The sequence below is a fragment of the Tenebrio molitor genome, chromosome 9 (genome assembly GCF_963966145.1).
Source record: "Tenebrio molitor chromosome 9, icTenMoli1.1, whole genome shotgun sequence".
Lineage (NCBI taxonomy): Eukaryota > Metazoa > Arthropoda > Insecta > Coleoptera > Tenebrionidae > Tenebrio > Tenebrio molitor.
In genome coordinates, this window is record NC_091054.1 from 15,805,100 (window position 1) to 15,832,595 (window position 27,496).

A 27,496-nucleotide genomic window follows, 5' to 3' on the forward strand; every position below is an offset into this window, starting at 1 on the left:
TACGTCATGGGACCAGTAAGAATAGTCAAAGTTGAAGCTCTTGAGGGGCTCTTTAGGGTCTGCTTTCGGGTTGATGATGGCTAAAGAGAGAAGGATCAACCACTGGGACTAGCACCACCGATGGGATACTTACTGGTGGTGTTGCCACCCATCTTTATTATACATTTGCATTCTCGTGATATTTCTCTGTTGTTGAAGGGCCGGACCCGTACTGCTACTTTTACCGACGACATGATCGGAATTTGTTTCCCTAAAACTGTAAAATAATGGGGGTGAATGAAACTCCACAGAAAAAATAAATCAACAAGACAAGATGGTAAAATAAGAATAGGGGAAAAATGACTAAAACCCAATAAGATAGTCGCTGATAGGTAACAATAATAAAAGGTTTTTAAATAATTAAGGAATTAACCCACAATGTGATGGATAGATGATTGATAACAAACACGCCAAGACTAGGCACACAACAATACATTTGTAATATAGTATACTTTGTAACGTTTAAAAAGTACGCTATTTCCATAGAGTTTTTATATTTATTAGATTGTTTAAAAAACGGCGTAAATCTTAATTTTAATAGTAAAAGCTTATTTTTCAAGAAAAGTCTAGCTTGGCGTGCAAGCTCCAATCGTTATAAAAATTTACAAGAACACGTTGTTTTTTGCGACGAACACCAATCCGTGGGAGAAACTTGCTAAACACTCCTTTTATTTCGGGGATAAATTTAATTAGTTAAGACATGAACATAACCTCACTTATTCCTCCGTATACCGTGTAAAGTGTAGAATAGGTCATGTTTCACTTTTCCACTTACCAAAGGGAAACATTTTGGATATTCGATAATAATGTAGCACCGGATGAACAATATTATTTAGTTTAGATGCATTTTTCACAATTTTTTGAATTACAAGAAAATTCAAATTTTCGATTGTTACTCCCAACTCCCAACCGTACAAAAAAATAATGCTCTACGTCTATACTGTCCATTATTTTCTTCAGTTCATTAATTTCGAGAGAAAATGAAATCGTTACAGGTTAGGTCAAGTCTGGTCAAATCGGTTTTGATTTTTAAGGATGATATAATTGAAATTCGATGAAGAAATTAAAAAATTCATCTATAGAGTCAAGATAATAGTAAAGTTGCTTTTTTACGGTTGGCAGTAGTGAATTATACATTATGTATTTTTAGTGCTGTCATTTTGTGAACATTTTATTTGAAATGTAGTAAAAATGGACGATTTATCGGTTATTTCACTTACATTAGGGCAATTTCTTTTCATTTTTCGTGAACGAGATATTTCAAGGTACGTATTTACCGTGGTGCAAATATACATGATACATGTTCACCTACGACTAAATAAGTGAGGTTAGGTTTATATTTTACGTTTTAATTTAAATTTTTGTGCAGTTTTTTCTTATAAATTTGTAATCACCACCTAAAGCAAAATGTTTTTGCGAATTTTTAAAATCAGGAGGATCGAACATTGCATTGGACTTGTTCACTTGTTCTACAGCAAAATAGGCAAATAGAAAAGTTGGTGGTATATTTATACATATTTTAAAACCTTACAAACAGTTAATCGGAGCAGACGAGCAGAGATATATCAAATTCTTCTATTTCAACATTGAAAAAATGTTGACACTGCTACTTTAACGGAAAATACTGCACAACCCTCCACATTTTAAAAATCTAATTACATATTTGAATTCCTTATATTCCCACCGGCGACTTCAAGCGCGGTTTTGCAAACAGCAATTTTTATTATGTGTTTTTTATATTTCATACCATTATCTTTTATAAGAGCAAAATTCTAAGGACATTATTTTGCGATTTTTATTTTTTTTATTGCCAAAATTTTCGGTTGAAATGAAACGGGCTTTAAAAACCATCCAGTCTGTATAGGTATGTATAATTTCAAAAACTTTCGTCAACGTTGTGACCATTTCTAACAGTAAGACTCAGAAAGTCGACAAAATGACTTCAGAAATGGAGGAAAAATTGGAAAATTTTATATTTAGCAGCCACGTAAGTACTGTGGTTGTGGCACCGAACGTAAAAATTAATTTGGAGGTGTCGATATGTCAGGCCCGTAGAGACCTTTGTGAAAAGAAATAAATAATTGGACGAAGGAACGATGAAGTGATGTTCTTTCTTTAGAAAACAGACAGTTCAGTTTGAGTTATTTAGCGATGTTCACGTTGTTTGCTAAGGATCAAGTTGGGACAACAACTATTGTGGATGATGGTTTCGATCTCCTTGAAAAATATCACGAACTGTCCAAATGTTTGGATATCATTTTCAACACGACAAGTTTTGTCTTGTGTGGCGGCGATTCCAGCTTTGCAATAATGCAAAGCATCCCTAGAATCATAAAAAAAGATTTTTGCTGAATGGCAAGTTAGTTATTAAATGGCCAGCACAGAATCCTTATCTACATTCAACAGAGAATTTGTGACACTGCTTGAAAAACTTTAAATCCCTAGAATGCGACAGTCCAAGGAATATTAAAAAAAAAAACTTGGTGCCCAATTCTTGAATCGATGGAATTAATTCTCATTGGAAAAATAGGCAAATTTTCTCATGAGAAATGCAAAAGTGTATTCGGGACTTACGAGTATGTCAGACGGTAGTGTTTATCATGGGAAAATAATTTTTTCACGAGAAATTCGACTGTCAAATGTGACACTTTTGTTAATACATAATTGTGTTTGTAAAAGAAAAAATGGAAGAATTCATTCATTCAATCCAAATAATGGTTGCCCAAGCACAAAGACTTTATCTGAAATTAGACCCGTTTGATCCAAATTGTCAGCATATTGCATTTTTAAAATCTCATGTGAAATCATTTTCCGCACAGTTCAAGAATTCAGATATGAGAACATTTTAAATTCCACTGGGAATTCATTTACGGGAAAATATTCTCAAACGAATATTTTCAAGTGATTTCAAGAATTGGGCCCCAGATCGGTATTTGAAAAAATCAAAGTTTGAACACCACATATTAACAAAAAGAAAAATCTGAAAGAATTATTTATTAGGAGTACGTTTCTTTATTTGACATTTGTGAAATATTTAGGCAATTAAGTTATTTTTCTCTGTTAATCGCCTGTTCATTGGAAAATTCATTCCAATTTTGCACTTTACAGCAATTATTACTGATTGCAGTAATTTAGGCTGCATTAGGTATATTGAAAATTTAATATTTTCCTTCACCACTTTCCATTCAAATTTTATTGCCCAGACGCTTACAATAAAATCGATTTAGGAACAAAAAAAGTGGGTTGAGCATGTAAAGCATGTGACCCCATATTTTCCGCTTATTTTATGAGTTGCGATTTTATATAAATAAAACTTTTGCTTTTGGTAAAGCGAACTAAACATGCCGAAAAATGATTAGGTAATTATTGTCGAATTGAGAGAGAGAGAGGATTAAAATATGAAAGAATCATGAGTCACTGACGTAAGGCAGGAGGCGGACAAAAGAAAATGAAAAGTGCAAAGATAACAAAGACAAGGTGCAACACAAATTGGATGGAATTTAGATAAAGAAGCGGCGAAAAAAATTGTAAATCGTTGTCAGGTGGGGGCGGTAAAAAACAAAAACAACCTTATAAAACTCGGAGGCGAAAAGATGAAAAATATCGCAGAGCTGGAAGGATAAAGGAAGGAAACAGCTGTTGGACCGCGAGTAATCGAGACAAAACGTGCGGAAGGCAACTCAATATATTTCATCTGTGACTTATTGAACCGGCGACCGTTTGAAGGATGAGCAAAAGAAGAAAAAAGGGCATCTGATCAAACAAGAGGGCGACTTAAGTTTGTGTTGCAAAATTTAGAACTGCATGAAACATTAACGACCCCAGAGCAAAATATAGTTTCTCAGTAATACCAGCGAATAATATATGAGAATTTACGGTGGAAGAAACCAACACAGAGCGGGTAGCACATTGGGGTAAACGTGTCCCGCGGGATTGCCTGGCAATTTAGCGATATTTATGGGATCGTAGGTGAACCCGTTTTGTGTTCTTGAACACGACCGAGTGAACCCCTCAGAAAAAGCGAACAACATCCCCTAATTGCGCCTAATTGAAGGTGGGTGCAAAATTAATACCCTCAACAACGCAATTACATCCCCGCTGGCGCCACTTGCGTCACGCAATTCCGGTCCAGTCTGACCTTAAGTGTTATTTTTCGAAAAACTGTTTCATCCCGACGGGGTGGCGGAGTCGTGACGTTGATCGAAGTACTTTTCGCACCCACGCGAGACTAAAATTAGCCCCGACAGGGAATCGAAGGAATTATCAATTGCTGGCGTCCACCTGTACAACCGTAAATCCTTTGATTTTTTGTTATTGATCGGTTTAAAGGTTACCACGCACTGTCCGGCCGGGGTCCACACACAACAAAATCAAATACCGAACGCAAAAAATCAAACACGCCCTATGCGTGGCGAAAAACCCGTCCCCAAGGCTCGAAGCCTCCGAGAAGTGGCGCAACACATACCGACTTGGTCCTGAGGGTGGTGCTCGAAGCTCGACGGTCAATTCCCAGTCCAGGACACCGATTTAACATCTCTACTGTTCATGTCGAAATTGAACAACACCACCGACACTCTAAGAATCTGTGACGTCTCGGAAAGTCCACAAGAGTTCTGGAGGATGCGCAAAACGAACACGTGACTCAAATCAATACAAGACTTCGCCAATGAGCGCGCAAAAATCAATATGTTTATTCGAAAAAGGTGAAATCGCAATATTTTGAAATGAAAAATTTTCAAAAAACAACAGTGGTACGATTTCCGCTCGAATTTGAACTTCCCGCGAAGTCGTGACTCACCAGAGCGGAAAAATTTCGCCGTCTGGCCCGGCAAATTGGGGCAATCCCGCGCCCGATTGGCGACTTATCTTAAATTCAATTAAACTCGGCCGAAGGATGCCGGATGATTCATTCCGATGCGGGACTCCGGACAAAATCAATGATCATGACCTACAACTCTGCGGCCATCTGTCACTCGATAATTCCGACGCGGTTCGCCCCCAAAACGCGTCTGCGGTGGCCCCAAAACGCCAATTCTGGTGCCGCAACGGCTGCAGTCCCTTTTCCCCATAAAAGAATTTTTTGCGTCCGGCACTGTCTCGCTAGTTAAACACGGAGTGCCAACATGACGACGAATGGCAGGGCGGAAGGAAAGCGATTCTAGAGTGTGGAATCGTGCATTTCGTGGGGAAAAACTCACCTTATTGTCTTTATTTATGATTTTCCTTGCAGAAACAAACACTACATGACATTTCTTCGTAAAATCGATCGGACATGCGCAGTGCTGCCAACTTCAGTGCGGTCTGGACCGTACTCAACATTTTTCGCATTGGCACCAGCCCAACGAATCAAGGTTGTCAATTACCATTAAAAAAACTACGTCCGTTTCGCATTTATTCGTTTTATAATACAACTCTCATTAATATTAAATAATGCAAGAATCTAATTTAAATTCAGTATTTTGACTGCTGCTGCTTGAGCACCGCCTGGACGCACTTGGCCATCGTGGGCGAAGCCCTGCTGATGGCGTCCGTCATGTAGAAGTCCTTCAGTTCCTTGTACTTTACGTCGATCGGTGAACTACTAATCTTACTAGTTTGTATTTTCTGAAACAACCCCAATAGTCAACCTGACAGTCAAATTGTCACTCTCACCTTTGCCAGTTCTTGTGCTTGCTTGAAATAATTCGCGTTTTCGGCGTCGCCGTATCTGGTCAAATGCGGCGCCACTTCGTGCAGTCTGCACCTGATATCGTTCAAACTGTCGTAGGGCAACGGCACCCCCATGATCTCCGACAGAGCCCGAACGATCTTCCAGTCTTCTCTGGCTTGACCCGGGGGAGAGACCGCCGGCAAGGTCTGTTGCGCCCTACCTTCAGTATTCACGTATGTCGCTTGTTTCTCGGTGTAGGCGGCACCGGGGAGTATGGCGTCGGCAATGGTCGCTCCGTGGTCGCCATGATGACCTTGGTAGATCACGAAGCAATCTTCAGGCAGGTCGCTCTTGTCGATGGCTTGCTCGTCGGCCCCCAACAACCAGAGCACTTTGGGGCTGTTCTCGCGAATCTTGTCCACCCCCGGAGTGTACCCGATGTCCAGTGCTGCCACCTGGAAACGAAACGTCAAATTTGACGCTACAGCGACGGATCGAACAGACCTGACTCGCAACTTTATGCAGAACGTTGAGGACCTTCCAGTCTTCGGAGGCACTGGTCGAAGACGCGAGGTTCTGAACTGCGGACAAGATGGCCGCCCCGTCGGGTCTCTCCAAAATGCCGGCCCCCAAGATGATCAGCGGTTTCTTAGCCGCCTTGAGCTTCGCAGCTACGGGGTGGCTCCCGGAAGCGATCTGGGCGATCACGTCTGGATCGTCCCCCAGGTGGTTGTACTCGTAGGTTAAGTCCACTTGGGGACCCACGAGGGCGACTTCTAGTTCTTTGTGTACGTAAGCTTTCCGCAGGCGAGAGTTCAACAGGGGTGCTTCGAACCGAGGATTGGTTCCGATCAGGAGGGCAAAGTCGGCTTCTTCGGCGCCCGCGATTTTGTTGTTTAGCAAGTAGCTGGATCGTAAGTCGGTGCCGGAGCCGTCCATCGGGAATGTGTGTTCGGTGCAGAGGTCTTCGGAGCCGAGGCGGTTCAGGAGGTCTTTGACGGCGACGAGAGCTTCCGCGTCGGTCAAGCCTCCGGCGATCGCCCCCAAGCTGGATCCGGCGTTTTTCAATACTTTGCCGACGGTCAGAAGGGCGGTTTCCCAATCGACGGGTTTGAGTTCGCCGTCGTTGGCGCGCAACATGGGGGTGACAAGACGCTGCCGCTTCAGGCCATCGTAAGCGAATCTTGCCTTGTCGGACAACCTGACCAAAAATAATTCAATAACATATTTTCAACGAATAACGAAATACAAAATATACAAATAAAAAGAGAATAGGTATATTCTTTTCTTTTTCACCTAACCTAGGTACTCTTTCTTAAATTTCAATTAAGAACTGACTAAGGGGGTCATTCACGAAACCCGGTAAGGCTCGATAAGACATTGCAAATTCAAAACAAGTAATTTTTTGCAAATAAAAATGCAGGCCAAGATGATTGTAATTGCCAAATCTAGTCTATCACATTTAAACGTTTCAATTGTGGAAGAATAGGTACCAAATTGTTGATATAGCACGATTGTGCAACTTCTTTTTAATCGTTATTTTTTCGAGTAAGGTCAAGGTCGTTTAGTGGGAGTTAATCCTTCATTTTGAATATCTTTTTATGAAGCTACAAGATTAAACCGTTATCGGCTCCAGTTTCAAAGAGACTTACAAACTAGTTAAGCTTCCAAGTCAAGTCGACAACAGTAAGATTAAACGCAAACATAATAACAAAGTAATCCTGTTGTCAGATTCGGTGGGACCTGAATTAATCCTTTTCATACTTGCATTTTAATAATTTACAGTTGTGAAAACCAAGCGAAGTTTAGTTAATAGTACAACTGCAGAAAAAAAGTCAAAGTCGACAGCGGATCGAAGCTGGCATGTTTTTTTTTAATTTTATTTTATTGCGTGTTAGAATCAGTAGTTTACTTAACGAGTTCGCGTGTAAATTGGGCTCTTTTCAACATGAGCGGGCCAGTTTAAACGCGAGTGAAACGGGCGTTTTAAAACCCCACGAATGCCATAAAGAGCCCAATTTACACACGAACGAGTTGAATACGTTTTTTTGTTCGACGAGTCCCTTAAAGGCTCCAAATCGCTTAATATCTTTAACATTAGCTTGACGTTTCGTTTTGACAAGTTGTGATATTTATCAAAATCGGTTCACACAGGAGAAAATTGTCAAACTCTGACAGTGTCGAACAAAAAAAAGAATTTTAGGAATATTTTCTCCCCGAAACAGCCGACCGTTCTTACGACGACGTTTACGAAGTTACGAAACTGGAGAATACTTGGAGAAAACTGAAGTGTTCAAAGAAAAACTGGTACGGAAAACAAAAGAACGGCCGAGGTAGTAGACAATGCGAGGGAAATTGTGGAAGCAACTCCATTTACATCTATTCGAAGGCTTGGTTTAATTGAGCAAATAAAGAAATAAGTTAAGATGTAGGTACGTTTTTTTGTTCGTAGGCTACTTTGACCATTTTTATCGCATCCAAATATGTACTCCTACAAAAACAAGTATTATGTAGTTCGTAATTTACCGAAAGTACTGCAACTTTCACTTCTTCGTTATCAGCGTAAAAAATCAATAGTGACAAAATTTTAGATACATTTTCCCAATTCAGAAAAAAAATCTGGGTGTCCCAAAACTGGCGCCCCAAAGAAAACTTTAGAAATCTCCCTGATGCACTGATAAATATTCTTAAAGAAAAAATTGGTTAGCTCAAACGGTATTCAAGAAAATAACATTTTAATTTGACCAATGAGAGGGTTTTAGGCCATCTTATCATTTCTGTTGCTAGGTTTTATCCTTATATTCTGTAAACAGTACATTTTTCTTGGAATTTTCAATTAATTAAAATTCTGTTTGTTGGTCCGAGCGTGTGCTCTAGAAATAAATTTGGCAATTATTTTTACTTGTATGTATTTAATTTTTAATACCGCAATTTCTACTTTTTTTATTATTACTTTTTTCTTTTCTAAAGCTTGTTTGACACGATGCTAAATTTCGTAGAAAATTTGTTAGAAAATGAGAGAGACCCTCGATCGGACCAATGAACGATCAGGATCATAGTCTGTCTTTGTCAGATCCTGATCGTTCATTGGTCCTCTCTCATTTTCTAACAAATTTTCTACAAAATTTAGCATCGTGTCAAACAAGCTTTAGGGTTCCTGCAGAATTTTTTTTTCTAATTTAAATTATTTCATGAGTTGCCTTTAACAACTGCTCTCCTTAGAGGCAGTTTATAGAAAGAAAATTAAATTTTTAATTGGAATTAAATTTTAATGCGCAATTAACCCATGAATTCGAAACTTCTATTGGTTCAATCCGATCACGGGTTCAGTTAATCTCGCATTTGATTACGCTTAACTTAATTTCGCTTCTGTAAACTGGCCCTTAGACATTTAAGAGCTTTATGATGATACAATTAGCATTATTAATCTATTACTTTTGTATTTTTTGAAATTGTAATGAGTGGATTTATTCTGTTTCATTTTTTGTTGTTTTTTTGATTTTGTTTTGTTTTTATTACTTTCATTTTATTTTCTTTCATGGGGATTTAAAATTTAAACACTACGGAAGACCACAGTAAAGTCCAGAAGGAACCTGTTTATGTTCATTGTTAACATGGCTAATTAAATAAAAACATAAAGCTAATAATAATCAAACATTATTGTTAAAAGAAAAGAAGTAAATCAAGCACTGTTAGCATTCGACATTTTACTGACAAACACTGTTTACCATGATAACGTTTGGAAGATTTTATTTTATTTGGACACCTAAATGAAATAAGTTTAGTATCCAGTTACGATCGTTATTTGTATTAATTTAATTTCGTAATCGTAAATTTATATTAAAATGAAGCAGAAAAGAACATACATACATACAGAGTCATTATAAAATATTGTACCATCGTAGTAGGCGTTGGGGCCTTAGTTGAATGTGCCGCAAGCTTCATAACATGGGTGAAACTAGTATCGCCGATAGGTGGCGCTCCTGGCGGTAGTGGAAATCTGTCCACTAGTTTGCGAGGCTGACGGCACATCCAAAATTTGTGTGGGTTTCCAACGCCAACTACGATGGTACAATATTTTATAATGACCCTGTATTTAGTTGAATGATGTTCGTTTGAAACAAACCTCAAAACATGAACGTGTTTAATGAAAGAAAAATAAAATAGTTATTTGTGAAACACGTGCATAAACCACTTCTTTTAGAAGTGGGAAGTTCACAGGCACGAGCGCAGGGAGTGTTGTAAGTTGTAATCCCACAAATAAATAATGTGCTTTATCCGCAAGCTACACAGGTGTGTCAGAATTGCACCGACAAACTTTCAGGACTAATTCTTTAATCAAAATTTTGACAATTTTTGTAAATTGTAAAGTCCATTCAAAAAACAAAAAACCACCACCTGTTGCTTTAGGTTGGTAAAATTTAAACAATCCTAGGTAGATATTTTTTCATACTATGTTGGTGACTACTGACTATAAATTATGACATTTATTTGATTCAAAATAAAATTCAATTGCCTTAAATTTCGTTCATATTGTTTTATTAGCAGCACGTTTCATTTATTTATTGATTCTTATTATTTTTACTTAAACATGCCCAGAAAAACAAGACACTTAATAAACATTTAACCTCAAAATTACAAGTCTCACCAAATTTTACACTAGACAGCGTTCCCGATAGTAATTATCGAGGAAAATTCGACGTTGGTGGTTTTTTGATTTTTGAATTGACTTTACATAGCCCTTTTTTATATTTGTACGTTTCATCAATAAATTCCACCCGTTTGCTTTTGTTGCTGGTAAAAAAAATTTTAGTCGATTATATCGCAAATTAAGCTTTTTTGACCCCATATGTATTAAGAGTTTTATGCTTATTTTTGATCATACAATCAGCCCTGAAAGTTTGTTGGTGGAATTTTAACACACCCTGTATACAGAGTGTTATGGAAGTCCACTTAATAAATTTAATCACCAATAGAACTCTTCCAAATATTTTTTTTTACATATCGATCTTGTTTTAATCGACCTTAATGCTCATGGGATAATCATCAATTGAAACGAAAGACTGAGTGAAAATGTTTTTGTGTGACAGTTTTTTGAAAAAAGAACGATCGCTGTTCTAATATTAACAGCTTTTACTGTTTTTCATTCAGTATTTTGAGTAATTCTTTTTTCGTGCTTCGTCATGAATGGACGTGTAAACGCATGAGCGGGTATGAATTTTTGGGTTCAAATTATATTTAATTTTAACTCTGTTTGGAAGAATTTGCGGAAAAAATTATAAATAATTTTTTTTTTTTTATCGAGTCCTATTGGTGATTAAATTTATTACGTGGACTTCTCCAGGGTCATTATAAATGATTGTCCCATCGCAGTTGACGTTGGTGACAGGGTTTAATGTGCCGCAAGCCATCTGCAAATCCATGGCCGCAAGCCTTATAAAATGAGTGAGACTAGTATCGCCGATAGGTGGCGCTCCTGGCGGTAGTGGAAATCAAGTATACTAGTTTGGCTAACGTTGGCGGCTGCGGCACATCCAAAATTTGTGTGGGTTTTCAACGCCAACTGCGATAGGACAATCATTTATAATGACCCTGTATAACACCCGGTATAGAATTTTTGCAAAGTTGATCTTCTTTATCTATTTTTACTTTTTTTTTAATTCAAAGTATTCGGTGTAAATTATAAAGAAGTTAAGTGTCACAACAAATTCTATTACAATAACATTGTTTTTTTACCTGTTATGTAATTACTTCTTTATTTACCATTCTATCTGATAAGTGCAATTCTTAAAAAACATCTCAAAATGGATTTTACCTTGTGGTCGTTGAACGTGTCGTAAAAGATAATATTAGAAAATGTTTACTTCATATTTGAACAGTTTGTTTACAGGACAATCGTTTTTAATTAATTTTGACATTGCAAAAGATTTTTAAAAATTATGCGGAAGCAGAAAGAAAACTACGAGAATTGGCCAGTACATACTTGGAAATAGATTTGTACTGTTTCCCGTTAAACTGTTTGTAAGTTATAATACATTTTTTGAACATCTGAATTGAACTCTAATCGGAAAAATATTGGCAGAACTATTTAGACCCACAACGACTGTTAGATTTTTGTGGAAACTTTTGAAAGCTCCTGCCAACGTTACAATTAAAAAAAAATAGGTCAGTCAAAGCTTAAAACATTGCAAAAAGAATAGGTCAGTAAAAATTACCATTCCTCGTTGATTTCTTCGTTCGTCCTTGGCAGAATGCGCATGACCTCTCCGGTCCTCGTCGACACCACAATATTCGACCCAACTGCGTCCAGCACATCAATGGAATCGATCTTGCGAATCTCCCAAGGTCTCGCCGTGAAACTGTAAGGCTTGCTCGTCAGAGCTCCAACAGGACATAAATCAATCACGTTGCCAGACAACTCCGACAAGAAAAATTTCTGCACGTAAGTCCCTATCTCCATTCCCGAGCCACGTCCAGTGGTGCCCAAATCGTCCACTCCGGCAACCTCAGACGCGAAACGAATGCATCTGGTGCAGTGAATGCAACGCGTCATTATAGTCTTAATCAAGGGGCCGATGTCCTTATCCTCGACGGCCCTTTTCCCGGAAAAATCGATATCCGTGAATCTAGACCTATCTGAGCCGAACGCCATGCTCTGGTCTTGCAAGTCACACTCGCCGCCTTGATCGCAAATGGGGCAATCGAGGGGGTGGTTTACAAGCAGGAATTCCATGACGCCTTCCCGCGCTTTTTTGGTCATTTCTGACTCGGTTTTGATGCGCCAACCTACAAGTACGCATTTAGCAAATTGAAGGTGAGCATGTCTCGTGAGTACCTTTCATGACGGGCATAGCACAAGCGGCGACAGGTTTAGGGGATTTTTCTACTTCTACGAGACACATTCTACAGTTACCAGCGACAGCTAAGCGTTCGTGGTAACAAAATCTGGGTATTTCGATGCCGAGGAGCGCGGCGGCCTGCAGGACTGTCGTTCCAGGTTCAACCAAAACGGGCTGATCATCAATAAACACTTCTATCTTCTCAGGCTTCTTGGCCACATCACTCGAAGCTCTAGAAACTACACTGACATGTTTGGGGCTCAGTTTGGCCCCGTTCAGGATCTTGGCAACAGTGGTGCGCAACATCATCTGAAACAGAAGGGTAGTTTTGGAATGACACCTTCATTACATAATGTGAAACGCTCATAACCAAATTTTGTTGTCACAAATCTGTATCACGTAACCACCAAACAACGTGAAAAGCGTTGCTTACTCTTGTATTTATTGTTATTTATCAACAAATTATACACAAATTTTACCTTTTTTGTAATTTCCAATAATAATAAACGTCAAAAAATGACGTCCATTACGTCAAATTGCAAATGTCAAATTCGAACCCTAACCTAAAAATCTCTTTCCGGTGAGACGTCGATGGTGTGGTGCTTGTAAGCTTCGATTTTTCACAAAAACACATCAAAATGGGCAAACCCAGTTTCGGCGATTTGAAAACTGACAAAGGCTTGAAAGAACTGAACGGATTTCTTGAAAGTCGAAGCTACATCGAAGGGTAAACCTCGCAGTAACTTCTCCATATGACCTAACCTCAAATTTTCAGCTACTCCATCTCTCAAGCCGATTTGGACACCTTGAGCAAACTCCAAAAGGCACCATCCGCCAACTTACCCCATGCCTTGCGCTGGTACAACCACGTCAAGTCTTTCACGCCTGAAGAATTGAAATCTGTGGGAGTCTCAGGCGCTTGTCCTTTGAAAACTGCGGCTCCTACAACAGCTGCGAAAGATGATGATGATGACGTCGATCTCTTCGCTTCTGACGACGAAGAGGATGCCGAAGCGGCTCGCGTGCGCGAAGAGCGCCTCAAAGCCTATGCAGAGAAGAAGTCTAAGAAGCCTGAACTTATTGCCAAATCTAGCATTGTACTAGATGTGAAGCCTTGGGATGATGAAACTGACATGAAGGACATGGAGAAGAACGTGCGCACAATTGAAATGGACGGTCTCATTTGGGGGGCATCCAAACTGGTCCCTGTGGGTTATGGCATCCACAAGCTACAAATCATGTGTGTGGTGGAAGATGCCAAGGTTTCTGTGGATGAATTGGTTGAGAAGATTCAGGACTTTGAAGATTTCGTCCAGTCTGTTGATATCGCTGCTTTTAATAAGATTTAAATGATGTAACTTGGTCTGAATAAACTTTGTTTATTGATTCATTTGTATGATTTTATAAAGACGTAAGTTATTTAATTGTAGTGTTGCTGATGGTCTGTCAGAGGATTTGATAGATGGTTGATAAATAAACTCTTTTGCTTTCTTTACTTTAGCATAGGATGACAGAACTGGTTCTTTATCTTTTTGGGGCAAAGGTTCTCTCGAGCTTAAAACTGGCGGTGGTCTAGATGGAACTTGTAACGGAATTAAGTCCTTATAAATTAGTTGATCTACGGGAAAATTAATTTTTCTCGTCACCTAAAAAATAAAAATAAACAAGAACCTCTTCAGTGCACTATACTAACCTTTTCATTAAAGGCAACATCAGGAACTTTTTGAACCTTTCTGACTTTCGTTTTTTCTACTTTATCAATTTTCTTAGCAATTCTTAAGGCGGAATTTAATTCAGGGGACTGAAATTTTGATTGATAACGGTGCGACTTCGTCTGCTGGGATTCAAGCTCACTCTTCTTTTTTTCTTTGTTTTCTGCTTTTTCCTCTATTATGAATCGAGTTTTTGGAATTGGTCTTTCAGTATTTCTCACAAGAATTTTCTTGGGGTCGCTTTTCTTCGGTTTATTCATCGTAACAATTATCAAACGTTCAAAAATTTAAATAAGTGAGGTTATATCGCGCCAAAAGTGAGGTTAAGCTAAATGTCAACAATAAAAAATTAGAAATAAACGTAATAAAAGTTGTTAAATTTAATTGATTGTTCAATATCTTGACTGTAGCAACAAAAATGAGTTCAGAATCGACGGGAAGTGAAATTTTAGATCAGTATCGAAACATTTCAAATAAACTAAAAAGGTGGGTTCTATCCTGTTTTGTGACCAGATCGTATTAAATCAATTCCTTGTAGACGATTTTTGCGCAAACCTAACGTAACAGAGGCGTGCGAGTCTTTCAGTGCGTTAGGCAAACACTGTGAGTCTTCCGAACTGCCAGCTTATGCAGGAATGTGTTGGATATCTGCAGCTCGCTGTGAAGGTTCTCTAGGCAACATTCCCGGTGAAGCTTCTTGTCTTGTAAGGGCAGCCCGTCAGTTTCTGTCAGCAGAGGCAAAAGATCACGATCTAGGATGTCCCAGCCCCTCCCAAGAAAACCTAGAAGTATCCATATTTCCCTCATTTTCTTTATGATTCTCATATATTGACATTTTAAGGCAGCTTTAGGTTGCTACGCTTACGCTTCCAGCCGCTACCCTGAAGACTGCCCCATTCCTATAGGACTAAACTTAGAAATTGTAGATTTTTTGAAAAAAGTCGACAGAAACGAAGATACTGAAGAACATCTTCGTTCAGCTGTTGAACTATCAGGCGATAATCTAGACACCAAGATATACTGTTTAGAATTGTTGGCTTCCCATTACATAGACATGCGCGACTATACCGGCGCACTGAACTCCTACAACGACATCGTGTCAATTTTGGACCGATTACCTCCAAATGGGGCCAGATCTGAGACACTACTAAAGTGTGAAGTCACCAGATTGTTGTTGTTGTTGATTCTGAGACCTGCCCCACAAAAGTTGACTCCAAACTTGGCCAAACTACTTGAGAAGTACACCTGGGGGGACCAAAACGACAAAACTTTGCAAGGTGATTCAATCTTGAACACAAAATATGATTTAAAATTCCATTTTTAGCTTGTGGGATGTCAGAACGAATGTTCATTTTACTCCAGTCGTTGGTCGCCGTGTGTCAATCTTTGGACACGACAAATCTGGATCATCTGGAGAGCGAACTGTGGAAACTAGTTGGAAACGAAGAGCGCGAGTTACTTAGGATTTTAGTAAAAATTTATCTTGACCAGTAGAAATAAAGAATATTTTGTATTGTCGAGGTTGGTACTACTGGAAAGTTGGTACATCCCGAAACAATTGAATCAGTTCTGTTGTCATTTCCAAAAAAGTGTTGTCGTCTAATTTGTCATGGAATTTGTGAGTAATTGTGTTAAATTGCATTTTCATGAAGGTGTTGTCACCACTTTTTGCATTTTCAACGTGATTATACAATTTCGTCATTTTGGCGCAATCAATATATTATTTATTATAAATGTGCAATAATCTAATGTCAATCGTCAACGACAACTTGATATTATTTTTCTAGCAAATAAAAGAGAAGCGCTCGCCATTTTGGTATTATTTTTGGCAATTTCTCTATTTGATCCCAATCGCCATCACTGTACACTATTGCAAGTCGACGTTCTTCAACTCCCTCGACATTCGCTACCACCAACAAACAAACGTGGACGTGATCGACGTGTCGGAGAAACAATGCAAACAACTGTTTTACGAATTGATTTACTTGCGCAAAGAAATCATGAACATGAAGGACCAACTGGACGAGCTCCAGGCATGGAAAACCGACTTCAATCTGGATCTGGACGCGAAAATCGGTGCCAGCTTGGACACATTTTACTCGGACCAAATCGGACTCCTAGGTACCCACATTTTCCCCACTTGATCCACCCTAATTAATCCTTTCAGACTACGCCTCTGAATACTCCGGAGGCTCCGTAATCTCGACTCCCGACACCATTTCCTACCCGTCCAAGTTCGGCCTGCGCTTATTCGGCGCCATAGACTGGATCTTGGAGTCACAACCGAAAATGATACTCCAGCACCAGACCTTCCCCGGAAAGTGTTACGCCTTTTACGGGGACAAGGGCCGGATCAGGATCAAGTTGGGGCAGCCGACCGTGGTAACTCACGTGAGTTTGGAACACTTGCGGATCGGCGGAAGCGTGAGAAGCGCGCCCAAGGACTTTGAGATTTTGGTCGGTGACACTCCAGCCGAGTCAGTTTTATGAAAGTGACGTTTTAGGGTTTCGACAAGGATGGTGAGGAGAATTTGGGTAGTTTTGTTTACGATTTGAACGACGCGGTCATCCAAACTTTCGGAGTTGCCCCCAAAAATCAAACTTTCGAAATGGTGGAGTTGCGCATACTCAGCAACCACGGCGAAGACGAGATGACTTGTGTGTACCGATTTAGAGTGCATTCGTTGAATTTGAATTTAAAATAGTTGTGACTGTTGTCCTTGAGCCTCTTACTTCTTACGTCATCTTCAATTTTGTCGAGTGGCGTGAAGTTAGCACCTCGCTTTAACAGCGTCATTTTATTCAGTTTTGTGCGGTTATGAGTCTTAAGTAGAGAGAGAATAAATAGGAGTTTAGAACGGGTCGATTTATTCTGACACAAATATAAAGGTGACGTCACGTCATACATAATGCATCTGTAGTGTATGTACCAATTTTACGTATGTTTATATGAACGAAAACCGTTGGAATTTGGTAATGTTTAATCGTTAACGAAATATTTGAAGTGTAGTGAAGGTTGTACAAAGCACGCGAGGCGTGTCCATGCCAGTGTAAATATTTTCTCTGGAAGGTAAGTAAAAAAAGGGTTGACTATGCCCAAAAATAGAATTTTGAAGGGTATTTATAGTCCGCCGCCATCCGGCAGGAGTCTGGAGTTTATTTCTTCCCTTTTCAGTCTAGAAATGATGGAGTTGAGATCCAGGTCCAGGTCTACGACGCCGTTTCAAACGGAAAAGTTCATCGAAGCGGAGTCCTTCGAAGGTAGCAACCACGTATCAGTGACTAGATCGACGAGAAGCACCACAACCAGGTAATTTAAAGTGAAAAACGATTTTCAAAGACTCGAGTTGACCCTTTTTGCTTTTTAGGACTATAAGTAAGGCCGATGCGAGCTCCACCGAGTACTTCTACGAATCCGCAAGAAAACCCATCAGGAACAAGAGTACAAAGTCGACGCGTTCAGTCTACAAAACGTCAGATTATTCGTCAGAGGAGGGTGAGATCGAGTCGCAGGCCCATATCTCACAGAATGAGAAAAATCAGATTATGGAAGATGCGAGGGCGGCAGCTAATGGCAGTGCCGAGATATCGGCGTTGAGTTTGTACAGAAGGGCCGGCAGATACTGGGAGTATGTTGTTTACTTTTGACGTTTACATAACCTAACTTTTGCGAGTTGAAACAAGCATTGGCGAGTTTTTGCAGGAGAGTGTTGTTGCCGATTTTGGTGCGTTAATAACGACAAATAGGTATGATTATGGAAAAATGTTGGGGTGGTAGATGTAGATGTTTGAATGTTTGTGTAATGCATTTGAGGGGATGGTTTATTAAAATTTGTTCAAATGTAATTGGCGAGATTAAAGACGAGAAAGTGACGGTTACTTAGAAGTTGTCTTACAAGAAAAAAATCATAGTTTCAGTTTGTGGTTGATAATCTTTAAATATTTGCTTTGTGACTGTTTATTTATGCGACAATTGTGAAGGAATTAACTGCAACAAGATAAGATAATCTAGGGAATACTTTGCAACTCTTTAATTTTTCATGTTTAACGTTTATCGGTTTATCTTATGCGTTTGATTAAAATAAGTTAATTTGCAATGATGGATCAGTCTCAAAACAAATTGAATCATGAGATTTTAGGTTGATAACTTTTTTACTTCAAGCTCAGTAAAATGTTTGAACTGTAATGAGTTATAATTTTGTACACTTTGACAAGTTGACTTATTACTTGAATTTTCGTCGTCTTTGAAACTATCTAAATAAGTTTTTATGAGTCATACTTTTTCATTGTTGACAATGAGTTACAAGTTAGTACTGTTCCGTTGCTACTCATAAATGATTTTACTCTGTTATTTTTTAATTTTTTAAGCTGGTACGTAATTATCATATTTATCTATGTAGCAGATTAAAACTGGTTTTTGCGATTTTGCACTTGATTTGCATCAATAATGAGATGCAGAAATATGACAAACATGCTTGACAATAAATTAAATTTGGAATACGACATAAATTGTTAGACGTCTTGTTTATAATTAATTCTGATCATGTTTTTATTATATGTTAATCCCACATTTGCATTAAGTTTTGGAATACCGTTAAGAAAGTGAATCTAATAACGATATTGTTTGCGTGCATGCATAAAATGTTCAAAGTTCCGATTTTTAATTAGAAAAAACTTTGCATCGAAAACCAGTGAAGTTTTATTATTGTCGTTATCTCTGTTATTGTTTATCCATTAGATTTAATTTATAAGGAATTAGAATCAGTGGTTCTAATTTCATGTTTATACACGCGAACCGCGTTTCTTACTCAAACATTGTCAACACTTCTCAAAGTTTACACAGTTTTAACAACCGCAATAATTTTTTTTATCTTCGAAAAATATTTAAAAATGATAACATCTTCCAAACTGTAACACAAATTTTATTATACAAAAATTTGAAAAATGTGCAGTAAGCAGCAAAGTAGGACATGTTTTATTATTTTTTTACTGACGTATGACATTATCGGGTAGCCAACACAGTTCTGATCTCAATTTTATCGAGTTTGTGGGACGTAGTGGATGAGAAAATTAATTTACTGCAGTCATAAAAATGATGCTGCGAAATATTTGAAAGTATGTAATTGAAAATGCAGTACCTAACTAATAAGCAACTCACCACATTCAAGAAATTCAGGACGAGTGTGAAGGTTTTTTTTTTGTATCAGATTTTAATCAGATTCGAATTTGAAATTATTCACATACTGCAGTTTTCTACTTCTGCTTAACCTATATTCATTTTTTATGGATGGCTTAACCTATATTCATTTTTTTTATGTGGATGGCATTGACAGCAACTAAGTTGGCACATAGTCAACAACCCGTAGCAGTTTATAAATTTTGTAGTTACCACTGAGTGATGCATTATGTGATATCAAATCAAATTTTGGGGGATAAAAAGGTGAAACTCAACAATTTAGTGCCGGTTGAGACGGACAAGAATTGATTTAATTCAAACAAATATTTGCCGCCCCGTACTTGAAACAAAAACACCATATCATGTTACGTTCAACGAAATATGTGCAATACATTGTAGTTTCTAAAGTTTGTATATTAATTTATTATAAAACAAAAATTATATAACCTGTGACATTTTAGTCAAACGTAATCCTGGTGCGTCATCACAACCATTATAACGATCTAATTTTAGTTTTTTCTGTTTTATACAAAATCATATATTTTTATTGTTATTATAGTTAGAGGCGGTAGATATTGAATTTTAAACATTTCTTACCAGACTTCTAATTTAGTTTTAATTTTTCACGAAAAAGTTTTAGCAGCCTAGTTGCTCCCATCGTCCTTTTTGTTGAGCAATAATTCTATAAACAAGTTAAATTCTCCCCCATACCAGTTTGTGCGGAAAATAATGCAAATTTTGTTAAAAAATACCTATTTTGAATCAAAATATTTGCCATTTGAATCAATACAGTTTAAGGCCCGGTTTATTTACCTTCAAGTAACTTTATTTGAACGGTAATTACTATGGATCTACCAATAGCAGATTCTAAATCATAGCAACTACTGGCTAAATAAATTTACTTGAAGGTGAATAAACCGGGCCTAAGTCTAGTAAGGTTTCTTAATAAACGAAATAAAATAAGACACGTAACGACACTAATGTCTATATTTACAGATAATAAAGATACTTCAAAGGTTACAAAAAATTGTTGTAGTGCCGCCAAATAAAAAAATAAGTGCATGACTGTTTTATCATTGCATCTTCATTTTTTTCAAATTGAATTTGTTGAATTTTTTTAATTCAGAATTTCTTGGACGGTACTGTAAAGAAGTAGCAATGCTGCTGTTGCTGTTCCATTAATTTTCTCTACCATTGAAATTAATTGTAACTGCACCACAACAAATTTTGTTTTACTTCTCATCTTTTTCGTGTATCTGCTCCAACGAAATTTGTCTTATCTTCTCACTGCGTTTTTTTTTTTAAGTGTTTTAAATACATAAACAAATTTATCACTGTTTTATATAACAGTTCCTGGTTGTAATAAAAATAAACGTTTCACGTTAACATAGGTAATAGTGAAATGTTTTGGAAATCTCCAGATCTTGACCCTTTCGCCCGAACAATAATACATCACTCTGCCACAATCCACACTTATTAAATCGTGCAGATGTCAGTTTAACACGTTCCGCAATCAACCTCAACACTTTTTCATCCGCTCACCCGATAAGGTTTTATTAACGACAGCTTATCACTTTTTTGCAGCAAATATCCGAAAACGGACTACACATATTCGCGGCATTCACGCGATCGCGTCGAGCTCGCTCCGGGCGTCGTCCAGATGCCCAACATGTCTCGAAGAACCATCCACGTGGACAGCGGCACCAACACCGATTCATACTTGAACTTGAAATCTCAACACGTGAAACAAAGACTGTTCTCATCGCCGAACAACAATGAAGAAATCGACGAAAGCTACAAAATTTTCCGGTCCACGTCCACGCGGAGACGCACATTCACCTCGGTCGTCACCTCAGTATTCACCAGCATATACACGGTGATCTACTGGTGTTTCTACTCCGTGTACAGATCGACGAATTCCACCATGATCTATTTCGGCAAGAAGCTCCACCACTTGGCGAGCCGGGTCATGCTCTTGGACACGTGGTTGCTGCGGAAGTCGTCGAGCGGACGGAAGACTAAAGCAGTGGTGGCGCTGTGTCTGCTCCCGCTTTTATTATTCGCAGGTGAGTACCGGCGAGACAATTAATTGATCGACGAGCGTAACACGAGTTGGGGATTGTTTTGCAAAAGTGATCGTTGATCAGAACGTTGGTCAGTTAATTGTGTCGCGGGGTGGGTTTGTGTCGGAGATACAGAGTTATCCATGATGGTATTTCAGGTTTACATGTGTTGTTGGCTAGTGGCGTCTCCCTCGCCCCTTTCTGCCACCCTCACTGTGGACGTTACATTTCCACTTGCTATAATTCATTCGTAAACGCAGCGTCGAACATCTTTCAATAATTTAGGCGCTTCGTGTGCTATTAACACGTTCTTCTATAGTGTCAGTCGCACGGGGGGTTGTACTACTTCAGTTCAGTATTTTTTCGCATCACCCTCCGCGCATAGTGTTTTGTCTTCGTTTTTTTCATCTGCGTTTGTCTCTTTTGTTCAGTGTGATGGTGTTGCAAATAATTAACATAGTGTTAGTCGAGTTATTTTTCATTCAATTTTAATTAACTTTCATATTTTATTATAACACGGTGTTGTAACTATTATAGTGATTTTATATTGTTGCTTTAATTTATATTAATAAAATTAATAAAATGTGCACTTCTACATGCTTTTTTTACCTTTTTGATTCTAGTCAGCGAGGTGGTAGCGAGGGGCGAGGATTCACAAATGTAAAACGTATCCTGGTGGGGCGCTGTCAAGCTTTAGCCCCGCATTAATCTTGTTGCGATGTCTCACTGTGTGTGTCGTATCATTCATAAACTAACACAAAAATGCCAAAAAAGTTGTCAAAATAGTGATTGTTGTGAGGTTGACGGAAAATCGTTTCCAGCTTGGTTCTTGCTTTCGTCCTTGGGCAGCGCCATCTACTGGTCTCTTAACAATCCGTCCGACGTGCGTGTGACACCCCCACCGGACGTTTCCAAAACTGCAACAGGAGAAATTTCGTTCGAAACATCTAATCAAATGCCACCAACTTCACGTTCTCGGTCGGAGGTCAATTTCGCCGAGTTGAACACCGACGAGCTCGTCGAGAAAATCTTGCAGAACCCCAAAATACACGACATCGTCAACAACTATCAGGTCAAAGTTGACCGACAGTCTGACGAAAAAATGCTTCAGATAGTCGACGAGCTCCGGAACGAAATCCATAAAATCAAAAACGAACTGTTGCTTTTAGAACAAAACAAAAACGCCGACTTGAACCGTGTCATGTCGCAAGTGCGGACCGAGAACGTGCGGAATCTGGCGAGGCTGACGCAGAGATTGAATCGATGCTGTAACAAACCAATGATCAACTTGGAACCGTATGTCGGTAGAGTTTTAGGCGATTTGCTGAACGATCATGACTTTCTGTCGAAGCAGAAGGGCCTGACGGACTGGTTGCACGCTTTGTTCGTCGCCAAACAAGACCTAGAGGGCCGACTGTCCAACATAACGCAGAACCTAGCGGCGCATTTTGACATTTCCGTAGAGAACACTGCTAATCGAGTGATGGAAAAGGTGGTCACAAAGTTGGGCGATGGTGGGGGCGACACCGGATCGATCAGCGACGAGCAGATCAGAAAAGTCGTCCAATCGGCGTTGAGAATCTACGACGCCGATCGGACGGGATTGGTGGACTACGCGATGGAGCCGCTAGGGGGCGAGATCGTCACGACCAGGTGCACGGAGAGTTACTCCGGTACCGCCGTGATTTCGGTGCTGGGAATTCCGGTGTGGTACCCGTCGATCTCCCCCCGCGTGGTCATCACCCCGGGGATCAATCCGGGCGAGTGTTGGGCCTTCCAGAACTTCCCGGGCTTTCTAGTTATCAAACTGGCCGCCAGAGTGAGACTCGAGGCGTTCTCGGTGGAGCACGTCAGCAGGTTGCTGGTGCCGGAGGGCAAGATCGATTCGGCCCCCAAAGAGTTCGAAGTGTTCGGCTTGAACAGCGAGAACGACAGAGAGGCGGTCAAGATCGGCGAGTACGTTTACGACTACGACGGAGATCCCATACAGTATTTCGCGGCGCAGGAGACGGGGCTGGTCTTCACGATGGTGGAGATCAGGGTCAAGTCGAACCACGGCAACCCCAACTACACCTGTTTGTACAGGTTTAGGGTGCACGGGACCCTCAGCAGCGAGCCGACGTAGAGCCGCCCGCCGTTCGAGCCCAATGTGTTCATTATTTATTCTGTAAATACCTCGTTCTTCCGTTCTTGCCGTCTTCATTAAGAGTACGTCGTAATTGTGGGTCGTGCTGTTTTAACAATGGAGTACTTACCTGTGTTTCGTTTTTCATTTTAACGTGTCTTCATTTAGTATTTAACAGAAGTTTATTTTTTAAGTGACACATTTTCGTATTAAGAACAAAGGAGTCTGTGATTCGGTCTAAAAATAGTTAAAAAGTACAAAAAAATACTGTAGTACTAGTTCACTGTGAGTTGCCTTATGCAGTTTTGCAAAAACCTAATCGACTTAGTCATGTATTTCAGTCACTAGTTTTAGGGACTAACGTATGTTAAGAGTCTTCGTCACCGTCGCTTTTATCGTTGCACGGTAGTTCGTTTGTATTTTCTTATATAAAAATAAAGTTTTCGTTATTTGTGTTATTTTATTATTGAAAACAATTCACATTAAATGTGTCAAACAGACACCACAGAACTGTTCAGCATCTGCCGGACGCAGTCGACAGTTTGGGGCTGGAGAGGATTGCTGGACAAGTCGAACGAGCGCAGTTTGGCCAACCGACTGACTTTCTTTGCGTCGACGTGGGAAATTTTGTTGTTCGAAAGCGCCAAATATTCTAAATTTTTGACATTTTCCAGGTCACTCCACGGGAAAGTTTCCAGATTATTGTAATCCAAGAGCAACATCCTCAACTTGTGTAAATTTGGAGTCAATACGCCGTCAAGAGTTTTCAGTGCGTTCTCACCCAAGCTCAACTCTTCTAGATTTTTCAGATCGCTGAACGCACCTTCGTCGATTTTTTCCACACTTGCACAAATGATAGACAGTCCTTTTAGCGAAGTCAGATTTCGGAAGAGCTCCCTAGTCACGTGAGGCACACTCTGTTCTACGAAAGCCAATTCTGTCAGATTAGGGAAGTTGGAAAAGGTGTCGACGCTGAACTTCAGGCCGTAATTGTGGACCAGTGCCAAGGTTTTGAGACACGGACAGTTGCCAAAAGAGTGTTTTGTCAGTTTGGGAAAACTGTTGTCCTCCAGATGAATTCGTTCAAGGGAAGGGGTGCAAAGAGCTCCGTTTTCGATTTTGTACACCGAACTTGCGGAAATGTATAGTTCTTTAGGGTTGGTAGAAGGGGGAAATATTGACGAAGAAAGGATTCCTGTCAGCTCTTCTAAGTGAAGTTTTGAGTTCTGAAGACTCTCCAGGTATGGAATTGTAGTGACGAGCAAGAAAAGGAGCGTCAACATTCCTGAAATATCTTGTGACCAAAAGTAAATCTTATTTTAATCGATTATACTTACTGTGAAATGTCATAAAGCAAATGCTTTTACAAGTGAGACTGCTTTGGACAAACAAGTCGGTTATCAGTTGTTTTGATACAGGGGTCACTTGCAAGAGTTAAAAACTGACGGAGAGAGAAGCACATGCGCAACACCAGTTAAAATATTTTTTAGATAAGTACATTTACAGTATTTTGCTGAAAATATCGAAAGACTGGTCAGCAGATTTCACAAGAACTCTAATTTCTGAAGTGGGAAGCAGAAATAGGTTGCGTTCGCATAATCTGCGATTGCTTAGTTGAAGAGGGAAGTCTAGCGGAACAGCTTATCAAGAGAAGTCGAAGAAGAACTGAGAAACAGTTGTAGCATTATTAGAATATTTTCAGGCAGATCTTGAATGAAGTAGATGCTCCAGTAACGAAGTTGCAACGAACCACCATTAAAAAAAGATTCTACTCGTACCATACTGTTCTTACCGAAACTTGATGTTAGATTCTGTGCAAAAATGTCCTGCAATTGGTCTTTTGTGATTACAATGTAAATCCCCCACGTAAGTACTCCCACTTACACGAAATCCCCCAATCCCAAACTCGACTCCCATAGATGATCTGCATTCTACAGACCTTGCGGTTTGTCACGCGACACAAAATAACTAATTTTCAATATCCATATGTTTGAACGACGTGACCAATCCGTCTGCTTCTCTTCTTAGGCACGCTCATGATGTTCTTACAGGGTCACAGGAACACATTACTGAGTAATGAATGGTGATAATTTTTGGAGGTGCACACGATTTGTTAATTATTATCGTGTCCAAAGGGCGGTAGCGTATCAAACAAGTGCACAGAGCATCCAGAGTTGGCCCGGGAGTGGGCAAATCACCTCCGTCGTCTAGGGTGTAGTCCACTTCCCATATACAAGTAGATTTTTGTGGGTGGTGCTGTGCGTATTTTACGCCGTTTATAGTGAATATGTTGGGACAAAATCTTTGAAATGCCAATCTGGCGTTTAATTCATTTTCCGGCCTTGCACATCTAGCGCATGCCGGCAACTCATCTAGAATACAAATCGTTAGTATTTAGTAAAGTGACAGTACAAACAATGCTTGCCGTTTGCAAGGTTTGGGTATGTTTCAAGAGTGGCCGCGTAAGTTGCTGAGTTGTCGAGCCACAGAATGTACTCTTGGCCTTGCTGTTGCATTGGATACGCCATTTGCAACTATTTTTGTGTGCAATGAACAAAGATGGCGTACAATAAAAAGTGCCAAATTAAAATATAATTATAAGAAAATTTTGGCAAAAACATGAGTAACAAGATGTATTTGATAGTGAAGCAAAAGGAGAAGAAGCCTTCTCAGGTACTAAAGAAAAGTTCATCTCAGTTTAACGGTTCACTGTATGCTGATATTTTATTCTTTATGCGTAGAGAAAATCATCTTCCGAGTTTTCACTAGTTCATTTCCTGAGCAAAATCAACGTGTGCAATTTACATAAAAATATTCGTTTTCTGTAATTGATCGATCCCATAGACATTAAACTAAAAATAGTAAAAAATCCATATTTTGTCAAGTGACGTGTAAAAGCACTGCCTTTGCGTTCTCTGGCATAGATTAATTCTGTGGTTCTTCTGTTATTGTTTACGGTGGTCTGTTGTGAAGTAGGTGAAATGTGCTAAAAATTCGTATTTCCCAACTGTTGATTGGATTGTTGGAAAAGATAATCCCAGGCTTATTATAATTTCTACGTATTGAGTAACTGTAACGTAACATCTCCCGGCGTCATGTTCGCAAGGTTGGTGTAAAATGAGGTTATGTTATTGTTGGACAAGGCCAAATGGTCTTGCAAATTTAGCGCGCCTAAATTTTCGCCAAAATAGAATGCACGTGTACCATATAGTTTAGTTTTAGATCTAAAGAAAATATGGAATTCGCGTCGTGCCCCTTCAACCCACAACACAGAATGTTGAGAGTACACCTGCAACGCCACATTATCAAGTGTATGGTGAATTATCCAGATTATGTACAGTGTTTGTACAATTCCTTGCATTGGTTTGAGAACAAGGAAAAAATGATGGAGCATCTGGCGGTGTGTCCCTCACAGAGGGTTGCTTTCACTGAGAAACCGATAGGGATTAGTAATGTAGTGGCCACTGGTACATTCTATGATAGTAAAAAATTTAATTTGAATGAAGAAAATTGGGATGAGGAGTATAGATAGGCTATTTTTAACAGTGTTTTGTATTTGATTTTTGTTCTAGTATTGTAATGAATGTCATTTAAGTTTTAAAATATTTCTGTAGGGGTAGTAAATGTAATCTGTCTCAAAAAACTTGTTCTGCAGTGGGTCACATGTATAGGCCAAGGAATTTTTTTGTTGAAATAAAACAAAATCAGTTTTTAGGATCTTTTGAGTTTTTTTTTAAACAATAGTCAGGTTTTTATTATTCATTAAAATCGTACTTATTTTTTTATAAGCAATAAAAGATTCCATAAACACTTTACTACTATGTGGGCCTGTTCAGAATGCAATGATTTTTAGGAGTAAAATCAATAGATTTTATTATAAAAATTAGTCATA

The 27,496-nt window shown here is 39.1% G+C and overlaps 7 protein-coding genes and 1 long non-coding RNA gene across 20 annotated transcripts in view; 4 read left to right on the plus strand and 4 right to left on the minus strand.

Annotated features, from left to right (window-relative positions):
• The window catches only part of unc-104 (kinesin family member unc-104), a 32,075-nt gene extending 26,736 nt beyond the window's left edge, over positions 1–5,339 (minus strand). For 11 of the 13 annotated variants that reach the window (XM_069058881.1, XM_069058878.1, XM_069058875.1 and 8 more), the window contains exons 1-3: positions 815–937; positions 134–256; positions 4–80 (exon numbers count right to left, since the gene is read on the minus strand). In XM_069058881.1, the coding sequence (XP_068914982.1) occupies positions 4–80; positions 134–256; positions 815–827 (213 nt within the window). In that variant the 5' untranslated portion in view covers positions 828–937. Of the gene's footprint in view, positions 1–3; positions 81–133; positions 257–814; positions 938–4,504; positions 4,686–5,237 lie in introns of those variants that run through there. The other 2 variants (XM_069058876.1, XM_069058877.1) reach the window with 2 other exon arrangements.
• Positions 5,340–5,418: 79 nt separating this feature from the next.
• Positions 5,419–13,131, minus strand: ND-75 (NADH dehydrogenase (ubiquinone) 75 kDa subunit). Its single transcript, XM_069058886.1, has 6 exons — positions 13,008–13,131; positions 12,525–12,837; positions 11,905–12,475; positions 6,194–6,890; positions 5,692–6,144; positions 5,419–5,643 (listed from the first exon to the last, which is right to left on the minus strand). The coding sequence occupies exons 2-6, from the start codon at positions 12,835–12,837 to the stop codon at positions 5,491–5,493; spliced, it is 2,187 nt and encodes a 728-aa protein (XP_068914987.1). The 5' UTR covers positions 13,008–13,131; the 3' UTR covers positions 5,419–5,490.
• On the plus strand, positions 13,117–13,914 carry LOC138138809 (elongation factor 1-beta'-like). Its single transcript, XM_069058902.1, has 2 exons — positions 13,117–13,255; positions 13,304–13,914. The coding sequence occupies exons 1-2, from the start codon at positions 13,167–13,169 to the stop codon at positions 13,875–13,877; spliced, it is 663 nt and encodes a 220-aa protein (XP_068915003.1). The 5' UTR covers positions 13,117–13,166; the 3' UTR covers positions 13,878–13,914.
• LOC138138810 (uncharacterized) lies at positions 13,892–14,361 on the minus strand. Its single transcript, XR_011162109.1, has 2 exons — positions 14,222–14,361; positions 13,892–14,174 (listed from the first exon to the last, which is right to left on the minus strand). It is a non-coding gene; the product is annotated as an uncharacterized lncRNA (long non-coding RNA).
• A 222-nt stretch (positions 14,362–14,583) lies between these two features.
• On the plus strand, positions 14,584–16,051 carry Hap40 (Huntingtin-associated protein 40 kDa). The gene is made up of 4 exons (XM_069058899.1): positions 14,584–14,726; positions 14,779–15,028; positions 15,082–15,517; positions 15,565–16,051. The coding sequence occupies exons 1-4, from the start codon at positions 14,659–14,661 to the stop codon at positions 15,732–15,734; spliced, it is 924 nt and encodes a 307-aa protein (XP_068915000.1). The 5' UTR covers positions 14,584–14,658; the 3' UTR covers positions 15,735–16,051.
• Positions 15,727–17,098, plus strand: LOC138138807 (SUN domain-containing protein 2-like). The gene is made up of 4 exons (XM_069058900.1): positions 15,727–15,858; positions 16,028–16,361; positions 16,408–16,697; positions 16,745–17,098. The coding sequence occupies exons 1-4, from the start codon at positions 15,850–15,852 to the stop codon at positions 16,943–16,945; spliced, it is 834 nt and encodes a 277-aa protein (XP_068915001.1). The 5' UTR covers positions 15,727–15,849; the 3' UTR covers positions 16,946–17,098.
• A 34-nt stretch (positions 17,099–17,132) lies between these two features.
• On the plus strand, positions 17,133–24,057 carry LOC138138801 (klaroid protein-like). Its single transcript, XM_069058887.1, has 5 exons — positions 17,133–17,310; positions 17,416–17,550; positions 17,609–17,869; positions 21,001–21,482; positions 22,301–24,057. Exons 2-5 carry the CDS (start codon positions 17,423–17,425, stop codon positions 23,602–23,604), a joined length of 2,175 nt encoding a protein of 724 aa, XP_068914988.1. The 5' UTR covers positions 17,133–17,310; positions 17,416–17,422; the 3' UTR covers positions 23,605–24,057.
• Positions 24,045–26,719, minus strand: LOC138138808 (leucine-rich repeat-containing protein 15-like). Its single transcript, XM_069058901.1, has 4 exons — positions 26,030–26,719; positions 25,489–25,976; positions 24,942–25,430; positions 24,045–24,889 (listed from the first exon to the last, which is right to left on the minus strand). The coding sequence occupies exons 3-4, from the start codon at positions 24,952–24,954 to the stop codon at positions 24,096–24,098; spliced, it is 807 nt and encodes a 268-aa protein (XP_068915002.1). The 5' UTR covers positions 24,955–25,430; positions 25,489–25,976; positions 26,030–26,719; the 3' UTR covers positions 24,045–24,095.
• Between the last annotated feature and the right edge of the window lie 777 nt (positions 26,720–27,496).